General features: G+C 42.9%; 2 protein-coding genes across 2 annotated transcripts in view; one reads left to right on the forward strand and one right to left on the reverse strand.

Annotated features, from left to right (window-relative positions):
- Window positions 1-17,708, forward strand: part of ANAPC15 (anaphase promoting complex subunit 15) — an 87,401-nt gene that overhangs the window by 38,754 nt on the left and 30,939 nt on the right. The window lies entirely within an intron of this gene.
- Window positions 772-6,640, reverse strand: LOC132240842 (folate receptor beta-like). Its single transcript, XM_059708562.1, has 4 exons — window positions 6,488-6,640; window positions 1,596-1,784; window positions 1,341-1,476; window positions 772-1,212 (listed from the first exon to the last, which is right to left on the reverse strand). The coding sequence occupies exons 1-4, from the start codon at window positions 6,638-6,640 to the stop codon at window positions 926-928; spliced, it is 765 nt and encodes a 254-aa protein (XP_059564545.1). The 3' UTR covers window positions 772-925.

Here is a 17,708-nt window from a genome sequence, read left to right on the forward strand (position 1 = left end):
ATGAGGAAATGGACACTCATATTTTTCTGGTGGGGGCTACATTGACACAACCCCTGTAAAGTTAAAATCCATATTAGAAAATTAGAAATCCACATACTCCTCTTCTGGAATTCAAGTATAATATTCTACTATGTACAAGATTATTCATTGTAACATTTGTCATTTTAAAAAATATATTTTTATTGATTTCAGAGAGGAAGAGAGAGATAGAAATGTCAATGATGAGAGAGAATCATGGATCGGCTGCCTCCTGCACACCCGCTACTGGGGATCCAGCCTGCAACTGGGGCATGTGCCCTGACCCCTGACAACGGGGAATCTAACCATGATCACTGGCTCAACCATTGAGCAACACCGGCTGGGGTATTTCTTGTTTTTTAAAAAAGGAAACAATGCAGGTGTTCATCATTGAGACCCCTCCACCAATATTTCCATCCCACACCACATCTGGTAAGAGAAGGAAGGGGAAAGAAACTTGTTTCCCACCAGAAGCCTGATAAGGTCATCCATCAATTTCTGCCCACCTTCCCTCCATCAATCCCCTGGTCCCCTTGTGATACAAGAATGATGAATTTAACCCCAGACTAAGGGATTGATTTATACTCCCTACTTGCTGGTGAATTTCAAGCTAGTCCCAGTCCTTCTTTGGTTCTCTCAACAGGAATGATGAATCAATGAGGCATGTCCCCCTACCGCCCCCTCTACCCCAGGACTGACTCACCCCACCCTCCGCAACCCACTCATCCCCAAATTATTTACAAGACACAGGACACATGTGGATCTCTCTATTTGAATAGACTGTCACAGCATAAGAACCAGGGCATTGTGAAGTCTACTAATTGAGAGAGCTGAGCTGGACTGAGCCCAGGTCACCCAGGGTGGGTGCAGGTAAGGAAAACGTCCAGGGATCAGTAGTGGAAGCACTTCAGTCAAGGAGCCAGAGTTGCAGCATCAGAGCCAGGCTGAGCAGGAGAGGCCCAATCCCATGGAGCATGGCCCTAGAAGTCATGGCCAAGGCATAGAACCTCGCCACCTCTTCATTGGGGTTGCCCTGGGCCGGCTCAAACCACATCTGGATGCAGCGGCCACTCCCTCGGCTGTATTGGCTGACCTGGTAGGAGTGACTCCAGAGGCCCTCACACAGGGCCACAGGAGTGGGGAAGTAGGACTCAAATGTGTGACAGACGGCCTCAGCTGGACACTTGTTAGATCCTGCAGGGGGAGAGAGCATAGACACGAACGTCCAGCCCTGCTTACCTGAGAGATGTTCCAGCAATCCCAGTCCTCACACCGCCTTTGCCCAAACCCCACCTCCATCTCCCCACCCACCCAGCCCTCACCTGAGGTCCAGTTCCAGCCCTTGTGCCAGTCACTCTTGCAGGTGTAGGAGGTGCGGCAGTCTTCCCACCAGCTCTCACAGTCCTCTTTGCACAGGGGCACGTTCCGGAAACGCTCTCTGCGCCAGCTGTCGTTCACCTGGGTGGGAGGTAATATGAGAAGGTTCCTCAGCCAGGCCTGTTGGCAGCCACAGCTTTGACTGAGCTGGAGGGCAGCCTGCTGGGGCAGGGTGAGGTGGGGTGAGGACACCCCTGTACCTGCTGGATCCAGGGCCCCAGGTTGGGGGAGCACTCATAGAGACAGGTGTCCTGGATGAAGTGGCGCTTGCAGGCGGGCTCCATCTTGCCACAGTGGTCCCAGTTGAAGTTATACAGGAGGGAGGTGTCCTTGTGCAGCTCCTGGCTGGTGCTGACAGAGCAGCAGGCATTCTTCCTCCAGGGAGTGCACTGGGGGGGAGGACACAGCACTAAGTCCCCCTGCCACCAACTTCTGCCACCTCCAGCCTCTCCCCCACTTGGTTCTTGCTCTCCAGCCCCAGGCAGGTTGTTCTGGAAACACTCTCCAGGTTGTTCTGGAAACGCTCACTGTGAGGACCTCTCTGTTCTTGGCCTTCAGGAACTCTTATCGTGGAGGACACTCAATTGCAACAGTGTGATTAGGGGGTTGTGGGAGCCTGGGAGAAACCCTGTCTTGGGAGGACAAAAAGCTATCATTTATACAGGCCTTAACACTTTAAAAAGTTCTTAAATTTATTCATTAAAAATGTATTACTGAGTAGCTATTCTATGCCAGCCACTGTTGTAGACGGAGTACAGCAGACAAGAAAACAGACAGAAATATGTGTTCATGGATCTTATATTCTGGTCAGGGGAGACAGACAGGAAGTCACTAAAAGAGAAAAAATATGCGCCGAAACCGGTTTGGCTCAGTGGATAGAGCGTCGGCCTGCAGACTGAAAGGTCCCGGGTTCGATTCCGGTCAAGGGCATGTACCTGGGTTGCGTACACATCCCCAGTGGGAGATGTGCAGGAGGCAGCTGATAGATGTTTCTCTCTCATCGATGTTTCTAACTCTCTATTTCTCTCCCTTCCTCTCTGTAAAAAATGTGCAGGAGGCAGCTGATCGATGTTTCTAACTCTCTATTTCTCTCCCTTCCTCTCTGTAAAAAATCAATAAAATATATTTAAAAAAAAAGAGAGAAAAAATATGATATGAAAGGATATGATAAATTATATAGGGACGTTTACAGCAGGGAATGAGTATGTGGAGAACGAGGTGATTGTTGAAATTTAAAATACTAGTAAGGTGGTTTGAAAAGCCTCATTGCAAGGTGACCTTTTCAGTAAAGGAAGAAAGACAGTGAGCAATGCAATTATATATATATATTTTGTTGTTGTTGTTGTTGTTGTTGTTGTTGTTTTTAATCCTTACCTAAGGATATATTTTCTATTGATTTTTAGAGAGAGTGGAAGGGAGGGGGAGAGGCAGAGAATGAGAAACATTGATGTGAGAGAGACACATGGATTGGTTGCCTTCCACATGGGCCCAGACTCAGGATGGAGCCTGCAACCGAGATACGTGCCCTTGATCAGAATTGAACCCGGGACCCTTCAGTTCACAGGAATAAAATACATTTTTTAATAACCATATTCTTGGCAAGAAATAAGACCTGTGTCCCCGCTGTGGTTAGGCCAGTACCAGACATAATGGGCCCACAGAAACATTTGCTAAAAGAAGCAAATGAAAGACATTTATGATTTCCTAATCTAAACTGAACTTCATCTTAGAAACAGACACATCATAGTTTAGCACGTTTTTAATATAAACCCGATTTTCCAGGACAAGAAAACCATGAAATGGAAGGCTGTACTATATGTTCTGCATTATTGGAGCTAATTACCATTTTAGAAAATGGCCTCTGCTGGTGTGGCTCAGTTGGTTGAGCATTTTCCCATGCACCAAAAGGTCACCAGTTGGATTCCCAGTCAGGGTACATATCTGGGTTGTTGTGGGCTCAACCCCATAGGGATGTGCAGGAGGCAGCAATCAATGTTCTCTCTCTCCTTTTCCCTTCCATTCTCTCTAAAATCAATAAAAACATATAGGAAATAGTCATCAATGGCAACACGTCATAGTCTTTAAGTTGCCAATAGATACACCTGCACAAATCTTCATTTGCAGCTGCCCATTCAGAGTGATTTTGTGAATAAAGAAACATATCCTGTTTCACAATGACTTCTAATGTAGCCATACCAGAGAATTGACATATGAAATGTAGGTGTTTTTTATTTTGTTTTTAATAAATTGCTTTCTAATTGCTGCTTCTTCACATTACAGGTAATCACGTTGGTATTTTTATTTTTTTAAGTTATTTATTTATTTATTTATTTATTTATTTATTTTTATTGTTTTATTGCTTAAAGTATTACAAAAAGTATTACATATGTCTCCTTTTTTTCCCCCGCCCTTGACAATCCCCTGGCCTCCCCTACCCCCCAGTGTCTTATGTCCATTGGTTATGCTTATATGCATGCATACAAGTCCTTAGTTGATCTCTTACCCCCGCCCTCCCCCCCCCCGCCCCCCAACCCTCCCCAGCCTTCCCACTGTAGTTTGACAGTCAGTTCGAGGCAACTCTGCCTCTGTATCTATTTTTGTTCATAAGTTTATAATGGTCTTTATTATCCATAAATGAGTGAGATCATGTGGTATTTTTCCTTCATTGACTGGCTTATTTCACTTAGCATAATGCTCTCCAGTTCCATCCATGCTGTTGCAAATGGTAAGAGTTCTTTCTTTTTACAGCAGCATAGTATTCCATCGTGTAGATGTACCACGGTTTTCTAATCCATTCATCTACAGATGGGCACTTAGGCTGTTTCCAGATCTTAGCTATGGTGAATTGTGCTGCTATGAACATAGGAGTGCATATATCCTTACTGATTGGTGTTTCTGGTTTCCTGGGATATATTCCTAGAAGTGGGATCACAGGGTCAAATGGGAGTTCCATTTGTAGTTTTTTGAGGAAACTCCATACTGTCTTCCATAGTGGCTGCACCAGTCTGCATTCCCACCAGCAGTGCACAAGTGTTCCTTTTTCTCCACATCCTCTCCAGCACTTGTCGTTTGTTGATTTGTTGATGATAGCCAGTCTGACAGGTGTGAGATGGTACCTCATTGTTGTTTTGATTTGCATCTCTCGGATGATTAGTGACTTTGAGCATGTTTTCATATGTCTCTTGGCTTTCTGAATGTCCTCTTTTGAAAGGTGTCTATTTAGGTCCTTTGCCCATTTTTTGATTGGATTGTTTATCTTCCTTTTGTTAAGTTGTATGAGTTCCCTATAAATTTTGGAGATTAGGCCCTTATCAGATATGACATTGGCAAATATGTTTTCCCACACAGTGGGTTTTCTCGTTGTTTTGTTGATGGTTTCTTTTGCTGTGCAGAAGCTTTTTATTTTGATGTAGTCCCATTTGTTCATTTTCTCTTTAGTTTCAAGTGCCCTAGGAGCTGTATCAGTGAAGAAATTGCTTCGGCATATGTCTGAGATTTTGTTGCCTTTGGATTCTTCTAGAATTTTTATGGTTTCCTGTCGTACATTTAAGTCCTTTATCCATTTTGAGTTTATTTTTGTGTATGGTGTAAGTTGATGGTCTAGTTTCATTTTCTTGCATATATCTGTCCAATTTTCCCAACACCATTTATTGAAGAGACTATCTTGACTCCATTGTATGTTCTTGCCTCCTTTGTCAAATATTAATTGAGCATATTGGTTCGGGCCGATTTCTGGGCTCTCTATTCTATTCCATTGATCTATATGCCTATTCTTGTGCCAGTACCAGGCAGTTTTGAGAACAGTGGCTTTGTAATACAGCTTGATATCTGGTATTGAGATCCCACCTACTTTGTTCTTTCTCAGGATCACTGCAGCTATTTAGGGTCTTTTTTTATTCCAGATGAATTTTTGGAGAGTTCGTTCTAGGTCTGTGAAATATTCCGTTGGTATTTTAATGGGAAGTGCGTTGAATTTATAGATTGCTTTGGGTAGTATGGACATTTTAATGATGTTGATTCTACCAATCCATGAACATGGTATGTTCTTCCATCTGTTTATGTCTTCCTCTATCTCTTTTTTCAACGCCCTGTAGTTTTCTGAGTAGAGGTCTTTTACCTCTTTAGTTAAGTTTATTCCTAGGTAGCTTAATTTTTTTGGTGCAATGGTAAATGGGATTGTTTTTTTAGTCTCTCTTTCTGTAAGTTCACTATTGGTGTATAGAAATGCCATAGATTTCTTGGCGTTAATTTTGTATCCTGCTACATTGCCGAATTCATTTATTAAGTCTAATAGTTTTTTGATGGAGTCTTTAGGGTTTTTAATGTATAATATCATGTCATCTGCAAATAAGGACAGTTTTACTTTTTCTTTTCCAATTAGGATGCCTTTTATTTCTTCTTGTCTAATTGCAATGACATTGATATTTTTAAATTAAATGTGCAAATGGATTCTAGTAGCTTTGAACTTCATTCCAGGATAGAAAAAAAAAGTCTAAAAAATATTTTTTTCTAAAAAGGAACTGTGGAAACTAATAGGGATGCAACCAAGTGGCATAATTTTTTATAGAGTGTGTGAAGGTACTGCACCTCTGCCCCATGTTGCAGTCATAAGAGGCCTTCTCCTTTGCCCCTAGCACTCCATGGGACTGGCACATAGTCAGAGTAGGAAAACCATCCTCCCCCAAGCACCTGGAGGTGTCTGCCCGTCCTACCCCACCACAAGGGCTAGTCATGTCCAGGTTCTCTGTGTGTCCATAGGCTCCTCTGGGCCTCAGCTTCCACATTTGTGTCATGAGGAAAATGTCATCTGCCTACCTCAGAGGACCACCGCACAAATGAGATCATGGACAGAAAGCACATGACACCTGGTAGGTAGGTACTCAGTAAGTGATCATTGCATGTGATTGCTGACATGGTATCCTGTTCTGAGGAGGCCACCCCAAAAATCACCTAAACCACTCCCGACCTTTATTTTCTCAGCAATAATCAGAACATGGGATGTCTGGCCCCTCAACCCTTCCCACACCACCCTCAGGTCCTCTTCCCTGTCAGAACAGTCCCCTCCCCAACCACAGCCACACTGCAGCCAGACCTGGCCATGCAGCTTGTCCTCAGGGCCTGGCTTTGTCTTGTGGTGTTTGGCGTCCATGCAGACGTTGAGCAGGTCTGTCCTGTCTCTGGCACTGCACACGGAGGCTGAAAACCAGGCCAGCAGCAGCAGAGGCGGCATCAGTTTCCAGGCCATGTCTTTCTGTCCCTGCAGAGGAAGCTGTGGTTAGGAAGAGCAAGGCCTGAGGAGAGAGCCCATGCCAGGTGCTCCCTTCACCCCCTCCTCAGTCTCCCCATCTGCACAGTGAAGGATGGGGCCAGACCCTGTTCCTTCAGTGCTGGGTCCTGGGGCTGCCTGACACTGAGATAGATAGGTGCTCCTCACCCCATTCGTGGAGGGTTCAGAAGGGGATCTGGGGTTAGTAGGTGGGTCCTCAGGGACAGCACCCACGTTGGAGAAGAATGCTTGAACCAACTCATTCTCTCTGGATTTTACCTTTTTAAAAAAAGTAATTAAATGGTTTAGGTCACTACTTCCTGGAAAGGGCCAGGGACCCACAGCACCCTTATGCTGTGTTCAGCAAGGGCCCTGCCATTAGACCCTGGATCACCTGGGTTCCCATGGCAGCTTAGGAACCCTGTTTGCCTGGGGAGGGCAGTGGCCCAGCTCTGCTGAGTTCTCCACATCAGCCTGAGGATCAAGGGATGTAACACAAACAGGACTGTGTTTGGTTTATTGGTACAGAAATGTAAGTGGTATTTTTTTTATCTTTAAAAAAGGAAAGTTTTTATTGATTGTTAGAGGAAGGGAGAGGGAGAGAGAGAAACATCAATGGGCTGCCTGCTGCACAACCCCTACTGGGGATCAATCCCACAATCCGGGCATGTATGAACCTGACCAGAATCATACAGCAACCTCTTGTTGCATGGGATGATGCCCAACCAAATGAGCCACACCAGCCAGGGCAAGAGCGGTGGCTTTCAAACAGCTTTCCCCCTCAGACTTCTTCCTTCCCCATTTCCTGAAAGCCTTTCCTCCCTCCACCCCATCGGGACTCTGGCCCCTCAGCTCTCTGAGAGCTGGACTAATGCCCCAGATCGCCACCTGACTCCTCAGAAAACAAATGCAGAGACCCTTGGACTGAGCAGAAGCACAACATAAAAGTCTGCCGTGTTAAAGGAGCCTACCCGACAGGCACTGAGTGGCATGGGCGGCACCCGGAAAAAGTGACAGCCCCTTGTCTGTCCATGACTGCCCGCCACCTACGCCACCCATTACAGATGTTTCTTTGGGCTTAGTCGCTAAAGTACTAAGAGTTAATAGTGAAGACCCATTCCTCTCCCTCACCATTCCCTCCTGCAGTTGATCACCAAGCCCTGGCAAGGGTCCCTCCAAAAACCTTTCCAGAATTCACCTCCCTGGCTCTGCGTTTGGGGTCAGTTCACTCCTCCAATTTCTTCCCCTTCAAGTCATCTTTCCCACAGGAGCCAGGGTGATCTTTCTAAAGAAAGACGTGCCCCTCCCCTACCCACACACCCACCAAGTCCCCCAGTGCCCTGTCACCCTTCCCTCCTGAGGGCATGTTGCCTGAGCCTCCTCTGCTGCTGGGAGCACACACAGCTGTGTCTGGACTGGCCTCTCTCAGGGCTGCAACAGCTCCAGGACCCTGGACTCCCCAGTGGTCTCTGTCCTCAGGGCAGGATGACTGTAGAGCTCTGAATGTGCTTACGCAGAATGTACCCTGCGGTTAGCAATTTCTGCTTCCACCTCCTTCCTTCCTTTCCAGATCCCACTGTCTTCAAGGCACAAGTTAGCCAATCTTGTTTGATTTCATCTCTTTTCTTTTTTTAATAAAGACTTTTTAAAAATATATATTATTTTATTGATTTCTGAGAAGAAGGGATAGGGAGAGAGAGATAGAAACATCAATGATGAGAGAGAATCATTGATTGACTGCCTCCTGCACATCTCCTCCTGGGTACTGAGCCCACAACCCATGCATGTGTCCTTGATGGGAATAGAATCTGGGACCCTTCAGTCTGCAGGCCGACGCTCTATCCACTGAGCCAAACCGGCCAGATCTGATTTCATGTCTTTTTTTTTTTTTAATATATTTTATTGACTTTTTACAGAGAGGAAGGAAGTGGGATAGAGAGTTAGAAACATCGATGAGAGAGTAACATCGATCAGTTACCTCCTGCACACCCCCCACTGGGGATGTGCCCACAACGAAGGTATATGCCCTTGACTGGAATCAAACCTGGGACCCTTCAGTCCGCAGGCCGAGGCTCTATCCACTGAGCCAAACCGGTTACGGCGATTTCATGTCTTTATTTGTTAATTTGCTCATTCCAGGATCCACACATTCAACATTCATGAAAATTTAGAGAAACACTCACCTCCTTGGGGAATCTGATTTTTGAGGTTCCACAAGTGGCTTTAGGATAAAGCTAACTTGAGGGGCATGAGGGAAGGTGGGGAAGAACCCAGGCTTTAGGGTCAGGCCATGGGATCCAATAACAGCTCCAGCCCTCTCACAACCTTAAATGTCACTAAACCTTGCCGAGCTCTTGTTGGCTAACCAAAAAATGGTTGGGAATATATCTGGAAAAGCTGGACACGTATGAGGTAGGCTTAAATGCCAACTATCATGTGAATTTGTGAGCCTCGAGGTGGACATAAGTAGAAGGTGAGGTACAGAAGTCAAGGATCACAGAAAAAATTGTCTCGGATCTGATTAAATATAATATTTCACCATATAACATTACTTTAAAAATAATTAAGCAATTTTTTAAAAATATGTTTTTATTGAATTTTGAGAGAGGAAGGGAGAGGGAAAGAGAAGGGGAGAGAGAGAGAGAGACAGAGAGAGAGAGAGAGAGAGAAACATCGATGTGAAAGAGAAACAAGATCAGATGCCTCCTACAGGAGCCCCTAACCTTTTGGTGCATGGGATGATGCTCAACCAACTAAGCCACACTGGCTAGGGCAATAATTAAGCAATTTTTGATAACCTTTAAAAATTGTGGTAAAATACACATTATGTAAAATGTACCATCCTAACCATTTTTAAGTGTACAGTTCAGTATTGTTAAGTACATTCATATTGTCATGCAACCAATCTCTGGGACTTTTTCATCTTGTAACACTAGAACTCTATTCCCACTAAGCAACTGCCCATTGCCTCCTTCCCCCAGTCCTTGGCAACCACCATTTGACTTTCTGTCTCTATGAACTTGACTACTTTAGATATCTTCTATAAGTGACATCATACAGTATTTGTCATTTGTGAGTGGCTTCTTTGACTTACCATAACATCCTCAAAGTTTATTCATGTGTTAGAATTTCATTCTTTTTTTTTTTTTTTTTTTTTTTTTTTTTTTTAAATATATTTTATTGATTTTTTACAGAGAGGAAGGGAGAGAGATAGAGAGTTAGAAACATCGATGAGAGAGAAACATCGATCAGCTGCCTCCTGCACATCTCCAACTGGGGATATGCCCGCAACCCAGGTACATGCCCTTGACCGGAATCGAACCTGGGACCTTTCAGTCCGCAGGCTGACGCTCTATCCACTGAGCCAAACCGGTTTCGGCAAATTTCATTCTTTTTTTAAAAAAATATATTTCATTGATTTTTTACAGAGAGGAAGGGAGAAGGATAAAGAGTTAGAAACATCGATGAGAGAGAAACATCGATCAGCTGCCTCCTGCGCATCACCTACTGGGGATGTGCCCTCAACCAAGGTACATTCCCTTGACCAGAATCGAACCTGGGACCCTTGAGTCCGCAGGCTGAAGCTCTATCCACTGACCCAAACCGGTTAGAGCAGAATTTCATTCTTTTTTATAGCTGAATAGTATTTAATTGTATGTATATAATGTATTTTATTTATCCACTTATTCATAAATGTAGGCTTGGGTTGGTTACACCTCTTTGTATTGTGAAGAATGCTGCTGTAGGCATGGGTGTACAAATATCTCTACAGGACCCTTCTGGGTGCATGCATAGACGTGGAAGAGCTGGATCATGTGCTAATTCTATTTTTAATATTGAGGAACTCTCAGACTGCTGCAGAATTTTACATTTCCGTCAGTAGTGTAAAGAGTTCCAATTTCTTTTCATCTTCACCAACACTTGTTATTTTCTGTTGAACTGGGAAGGGGGGCGGAATAGAAGCCATCCTAGTATGTGTGAGGTAAAATCTCATCGTGCTTTTGATTTGCATTTTCCTAATGATTAGTGGCGTCCAACAGATTTTCTTTTTTTTTCTTTATTGATTAAGATATTACATATGTGTCCTTATCCCCACGATACCCCCTACCCCCCCCCCCCCGCCCCCCGCTCATGCCCTCACCCACCCCCGTTGCCCGTTGTCCGTGTCCATTGGTTAGGCCTATATGCTTGCATATAAGTCCTTTGGTTGATCTTTCCCCCTTACCCCCACCCTCCCCTACCTTCCCTCCAAGGCCCGACAGTCCAATCAATGCCTCTCCGTCTCTGGATCAGTCCTTGTTCATCAGTTTATGTTGTTCATTATATTCCACAAATGAGTGAGATCATGTGGTATTTATCCGCTCTCCAGTTCCATCCATGCTGTGGCAAATGGTAAGAGTTCCTATTTCTTCTTCCTCTTCTTAAAGAATACCTTTCAGCATTTCATATAATGCTGGTTTGGTGATGATGAACTCCTTTAGCTTTTCCTTATCTGTGAGGCTCTTTATCTGACCTTCTATTCTGAATGATAGCTTTGCTGGATAAAGTAATCTTGGTTGTAGGTTCTTGCTATTCATCACTTTGAATATTTCTTGCCACTCTCTTCTGGCCTGCATGGTTTCTGTTGAGAAATCAGCTGACAGTCGTATGGGTACTCCCTTGTAGGTAACTGACTGTCTTTCTCTTGCTGCTTTTAAGATTCTCTCTTTGTCTTTTGCTCTTGGCATTTTAATTATGATGTGTCTTGGTGTGGTCCTCTTTGGGTTCCTTTTGTTTGGGGTTCTCTGCACTTCCTGGACTTGTAAGTCTATTTCTTTGACCAGGTAGGGGAAGTTTTCTGTCATTATTTCTTCAAATAGGTTTTCAATATCTTGCCCTCTCTCTTCTTCTAGTACCCCTATAATTCTGATGTTGGTACACTTGAAGTTGTCCCAGAGGCTCCTTACACTATCTTCATATTTTTGGAATCTTTTTTCTTTTTTCTTTTTCGGTTGGGTCTTTTTGCTTCTTCGTATTTCAAATCTTTGACTTGATTCTTGGGATCCTCTTGTCTGCTGTTGGATCTCTGTATATTATTCTTTATTTAAGTCAGTGTATGCTTAATTTCTAGTTGGTCTTTTTTCATATCCTCCAGGGTCTCACTAAATTTATCAGCGGTTTCTATAAAATTCTTGAAAAACCTTATAAATGTGGTTTTGAACTCTATATCCAGTCGTTTGCTTTCCTCCATTTCTATCATTTGTGACCTGTTTCTTTGTCTCTGCATTTTTTATGCTTCCCTGTGTTGGTAGAGTGGCTTTGTGTGCTAGGTGTCATGTAGGGCCCAGTGGCTCAGCCTCCCCAGTTACCTGAGGTGGACACTCTTGGTGCACCCCTTTGTGGGCTTTGTGCACAGTCTTGTTGTAGTTATGCCTTGATTGTTGTAGGATCACTGGGAGGAATTGACCTCCAGGACAATTGGCAGTGAGAATCAGCTGTGTCTGCAGTGGGAGAACTTCTGTGCTGAAGACACCCTTCTGGGGCAAGACTTGCTTCAGTGGGGCTTTGGTGCTCACTGAGTCTGCCCCCTGAGTGTGTCCCTTATGGATCTGAGGAGTTGTAATCTGGATGGTCCCCCTCTGACAACTGGGTACACTGGCTCTTGGATCTAAGGAGGTGCTAATTTAGCCTCTGCCTGAGGTTACCCAGCAGGAGCTATGAAGAGAACTGCAGATTCCCCTTCCTTTTTTGGAGTTTGGAGGTGCCCTGATGAGGCCCAGCTGTGAAGCAATGGAAGCTGCTGTGGGGCCTTGGGCCTTCTCTTGGAAGTTCTGGGTCTGTCTGGCCCAGCTGCAATTTGTTAGGTAATTTTCAGGTTGCAAAGGGCCAGGGCATTTATATGCAAAAACCTCTGCCTTAGCCTGGGTGGGGCGGGGTCTCAGGGAATCAAAGGGTGGAGCAAGCAGCTATGGCTGGTCCTCGGCCCTGCCCTAAGGGGCCGCGCGCACACGCGTCTCAGTGTCCTGGTAATCAAATTGCTGCAAGCACCTCTGAGGGAAAGCCGCCCTTGAATTCCAAGTTCTGCCTGCTGCCAGACAGTCCGGTTTCTCCCCATATGAGTCCTGGGTCCCCAGAGACTTCCCGGAACTGGAGTTCAGAGCAGTCAGGAGCTTGTGACTCCCTCCCGATTCAAAAAGACAGCCTCTTCCTCAGGTACCAGCCCCTTTCCACTCGCGCTCGAGCCTCCGTACCTTTGCACTTTACTTCTGCAGCTCTGACCCTCAGTGTGCTTTTCTCTTTCCTTCTAGTTGTAGAATTTCCACTCAGCCAGCCTTCCTGTAGTTCTGGGTGATGTCCGTTTTGTCTTTTTGTTGTATTTTTGAAGTTGTTGTAGGAGGCAGCAATTTCGGTGTTTACCTATGCCGCCATCTTAGTTTCTCCCCAACAGATTTTCATATGCTTTTTGGTTGTTTGTGTATCTTCTTTTAATCAATGTTGTTTCCTCATTTTAAAATCAGGTTCTATGTTTTTTGTTGTTGAGTCGAAGGATTAGGCTCTTATCAGATAAATCATCTGCAGTATTTTCTCCTGTTCTGTAGGTTGCCTTTTCATTCTAATTGTTCATTGATGCACAGAAATTTTTAATTTTGATGTACTTCAATTTAACTCTTTTTTTGTTGTTGTTGCCTGTGGTTTTGCTCTCATAGCCAAGAAATCAATGCCTAATACCATGCCATAAAGCTCTTGCCCTATATTTTCTTAAGGAGTTTTAATGGTTTGGGCTTTTATAATGAGGTTTTTGATCCATTTTGAGTTAAATTTTGTAGATAGAGTAAAATAAGGGCTGAAAGTAATTTTTTTTTGCATGTGAATATCCAGGTGTGTGCCAGCATCATATTTTGAAAATACTATTCTTTGAATTGTCATTTATTCCATTGAATTGTTTTGACACCATTGTCAAAAACCTGGACTCTAAGTTCTATCCCATTGATGTGTATATCTATCCTCATGCTACTACCACACTGTCCTGACTATTGAAGTTTTGAAATTGGAAAGTGTACGTCATCCAATTTGGTGCTTTCTTAAGATTGTTTGAGCTATCATGGGTCTCTGGCATGTCCATATAGAGTTTAGGCTCATATTGTCTATTTCTCAGAAAAAAAGGAAAAAAAAAGTCAGCTGAAAAGGATTGATTTGAATCTATAGAATAATTTGAGGAGAATTGCCTCTTAACAAAAGTGTCCTCTGATTAATAAACATGGAATATCTTTCCATTTATTAGGTTTTTAACTTCTTTTAACAATGTTATTAGTTTTCAGTGTACAATGTTTTACTTTGTTAAATGTATTTCAATATGTTTTGTTCTTTTTTATGCTATTATAAATGGGAATTCTAAAATTTATTGTTGTATTTTTCATTGCTAGTGTAGAGATATATAATTTATTTTTTTATATAGATCTGGTGTCCTATAAACTTGCTAAACTTACCTTTTAGTAATACAATGTTTTGTAGGGTCCTTAGGGTTTTTTATATACAATGTCATTCCATCTGTGAATAGAAATAGTTTTATTTCTGGTTTTCAATCTGGATGACTTTTATTTCTTTTTCTTGACTAATAGCCCTAGCAAGAACCTTCAGTAAAATGTTGAATAAACATGATGAGAGTGGATATATGGGTCTTATTCCTGATCTCAGTGGGAAAGCCTTTTGGTATTAAATATGATGTTAGTGGTGGCTTTTTGTTGGTTGGTTGGTTGGGTTTTAGAGAGAGAGGGAGAAAGAAAGAAACATGGATGTAAGAGCAAAACATCAATCAGCTGCCTCCTGCATGCCCCCTAATGGGGATTGAACCCGCAACCTGGGCATGTGCCCTTGGCCGGAATCGAACCTGGGAGCTTTCAGTCCACAGGCCGATGCTCTATCCACTGAGCCAAACTGGCTAGGGTCCTCCTCTCCTTCTTTAAAGATAAGTTTGTGAATGATTGGTATTATTTTTTAATTTTATTTTTCAGTTATCATTTCCATTCAATATTATTTTGCATTAGTTTCAGTTTAATAGCATAGCATACTTTACAAAGTGTTCCCCCTCATAGTTCTAGTACCCACCTGGCAGCATACATAGTATAGTATTATTTACCATATTTTCTATGCTGTGTTTTCTATCTGCATGACTATTCTGTGGCTAACAATTTGTACTTCTGAATCCCTTTACCTTTTTACCCAGACCCCAACCCCACTCCCCTCTGGCAACCATCAGTCTGTTTCCTGTGCCTATAAGTCGGTTTCAATTTTGTTTATTCATTTCTTTTGTTCTTTAGATTCCACATATAAGTGAAATCATATGGTATTTATCTTTCTCTGACTGGTTTATTTTACTCCACATGATACTCTGATCCACCATGTCGCTGCAAATGGTAAGATTACATTCTTTTTTGTGACCAAGTAATATTCCATTTATATATGTACCACAATTTTTTTATCAACTCTTTTATTAATGGGCACTTGCATTAGTTCCATATCTTGGCTTTAAAAATAACACTGCAGTTAACATAGCAGAGCATATATTCTTTCAAATTACTGTTTTTGGTTTCTTTGGATATATACCTAAGAGTGAAATTGCTGGGTCAAAGGCAGTTCCATTTTTTATTTTTATTTTTATTTTTATTTTTTTAAAAAAATATATTTTATTGATTTTTTACAGAGAGGAAAGGAGAGAGATAGAGAGTTAGAAACATCGATGAGAGAGAAACATCGATCAGCTGCCTCCTGCACATCCCCCACTAGGGATGTGCCCGCAACCAAGGTACATGCCCCTGACCGGAATCGAACCTGGGACCTTTCAGTCCGCAGGCCGATGTACTATCCACTGAGCCAAACCGGTTTCAGCTATTTTTTATTTTTTGAGGACCCTCCATACTGTTTTCTATGTCCTCTTTGGAGAAGTGTCTATTCAGGTATATGTATATGTATATGTATATGTATATGTATATGTATATGTATATGTATATGTATATGTATATGTATATGTATATGTACGTTTATATATATATAATGTATATGTGTGTATACATATATAAATTTTTTTTATTGATTTCAGAGGGGAAGGGAGGAGAGATAGAAACATCAATGATGAGAGCAAATCCTTGATCAGCTGCCTCCTGCACGCCCCCTACTGGCATCCCAAAACCCAGGAATATGCCCTGACCAGGAATTGAACCCGGATCTCCTGGTTCATACGTTGATGCTCAACCACTGAGCGATGCTGGCCAAGCCTCTGCCCATTTTTAAATTGGATTATTTAGGAGTTTTTTGATGTTAAGTTGCATGAGTTCTTTATACATTTTGGATATTAACCCATTTTCAGATCTATCATTGGTGAATATCTTCTTCCATTCAGTAACCTGTCTTTTCACTTTGCCACTGATTTCCTTTGCTGTACAAAAACTTTTAGCTTAATGTAGTCCCATTTGTTTATTTTTTCTTTTGTTTCCCTTGATATATCAGGGGGAAATATTGCTAAGAGAAATGTCAGAGATTTTATTGCCAATGTTTTATTCTAGGAGTTTTATGGTTTTGAGTCTTACATTTAAGTATTTTTTCCTTTTTATTGATTTATTGGTGTGATACTGGATAACAAAATTATACAGGTTTCAGATGCACAATTCTAAAACATATCGTCTGTACACTGGGTTGTGTGTTTACTACCCCACGTCAAGCCTCCTTCCATCACCATTTATCCCCCCTCTACCCTCCTCATCTCCCCCACTCCCCACATTTAAGTCTTTAATCCATTTTGAGTTTATTCTTATATATGGTGTAAGAAAGTGGTCTAGCTTTATTTTTCTGCATGTATCTGTCCAATTTTCCCAGCACCATTTTTGAATAGACTGTCTTTATCCCATTGTATGTTGTTGCCTCCTTTGTCAAATATTAATTGACCATATTGGTGTGAGTTTGTTTTTGGGCTCTCTATTCTCTTCTATTTTTTTTTAGAACTTTTTTTTTTTTTTAAATATATTTTATTGAGTTTTTACAGAGAGGAAGGGAGAGAGATAGAGAGTTAGAAACATCGATGAGAGAGAAACATCGATCAGCTGCCTCCTGCACATCTCCCACTGGGGATATGCCCGCAACCCAGGTACATGCCCTTGACCGGAATCGAACCTGGGACCTTTCAGTCCGCAGGCCGACGCTCTACTCACTGAGCCAAACCGGTTTCGGCTTTTTTTAGAACTTTTAAAAAATATTTTTATTGCCCTAGTCCAGTGGTTGGCAAACTGCGGCTCGGCAAACCGCGGCTCGCGAGCCACATGCGGCTCTTTGGCCCCTTGAGTGTGGCTCTTCCACAAAATACCGGCTCTTCCACAAAATACCAACTTCTGCACATGGGCCACGAAGTTTCAATCGCACTGTACGTGCGCGTCCACACGTGGTATTTTGTGGAAGAGCCACACTCAAGGGGCCAAAGAGCCTCATGTGGCTCACGAGCTGCAGTTTGCCAACCATGGCCCTAGTCAGTTGGGCTCAGTGGATAGAATGTAGGCCTATGGACCAAAGGGTCCTGGGTTCAATGATGGTCTAGGGCATGTACCTTGGTTGCAGGCTCCTCCCCAGCCCTGGCCCTGGTCAGGGCATGTGCAGGAGGCAACCAATTGATGTGCTTCTCTCATATCAATGTTTCTCTCTTCTTTTCCTCTCTCTTCCACCCTCTCTAAAAGATTCAATGGAAAAACATCCTCGGGTGAGGATTAACAAAAAACATAGAATAGAATAAAATAAAAATATTTTTATTGATTTTAGAGAGGGAGGGAGAGGGAGAGAGAGAGAAACATCAATGATGAGAGAGAATTATTTGTTGGCTGTCTCCTGCATTCCCCCCACTGGGGATTGAGCCCACAACCTGGGCATGTGCCTTGACCAGAATCAAACCATGACCTCTTGGTTCACAGGTAGACGCTCAACCACTGAGAAATATCCGCCAGGCACTCCATATAAATTTTAGAATTAGTTTTTTAATATCCACAAAATAACTTCATGGGATTTTGATTGGGATCACATTGAATCTATA

The sequence above is a fragment of the Myotis daubentonii genome, chromosome 9 (assembly GCF_963259705.1).
Source record: "Myotis daubentonii chromosome 9, mMyoDau2.1, whole genome shotgun sequence".
NCBI lineage: Eukaryota > Metazoa > Chordata > Mammalia > Chiroptera > Vespertilionidae > Myotis > Myotis daubentonii.

Coding starts and splice junctions, on each gene's coding strand:
- LOC132240842 (XM_059708562.1), bottom strand. CDS start 6,640: ATGGCCTGGAAACTGATGCCGCCTCTGCTGCTGCTGGCCTGGTTTTCA. Junction 1,785..6,487: donor AGGACAAGCTGCATGGCCAG/GTCTGGCTGCAG, acceptor CCTCCCCCCCAG/TGCACTCCCTGGAGGAAGAA. Junction 1,477..1,595: donor TGGGGCCCTGGATCCAGCAG/GTACAGGGGTGT, acceptor CCTCCCACCCAG/GTGAACGACAGCTGGCGCAG.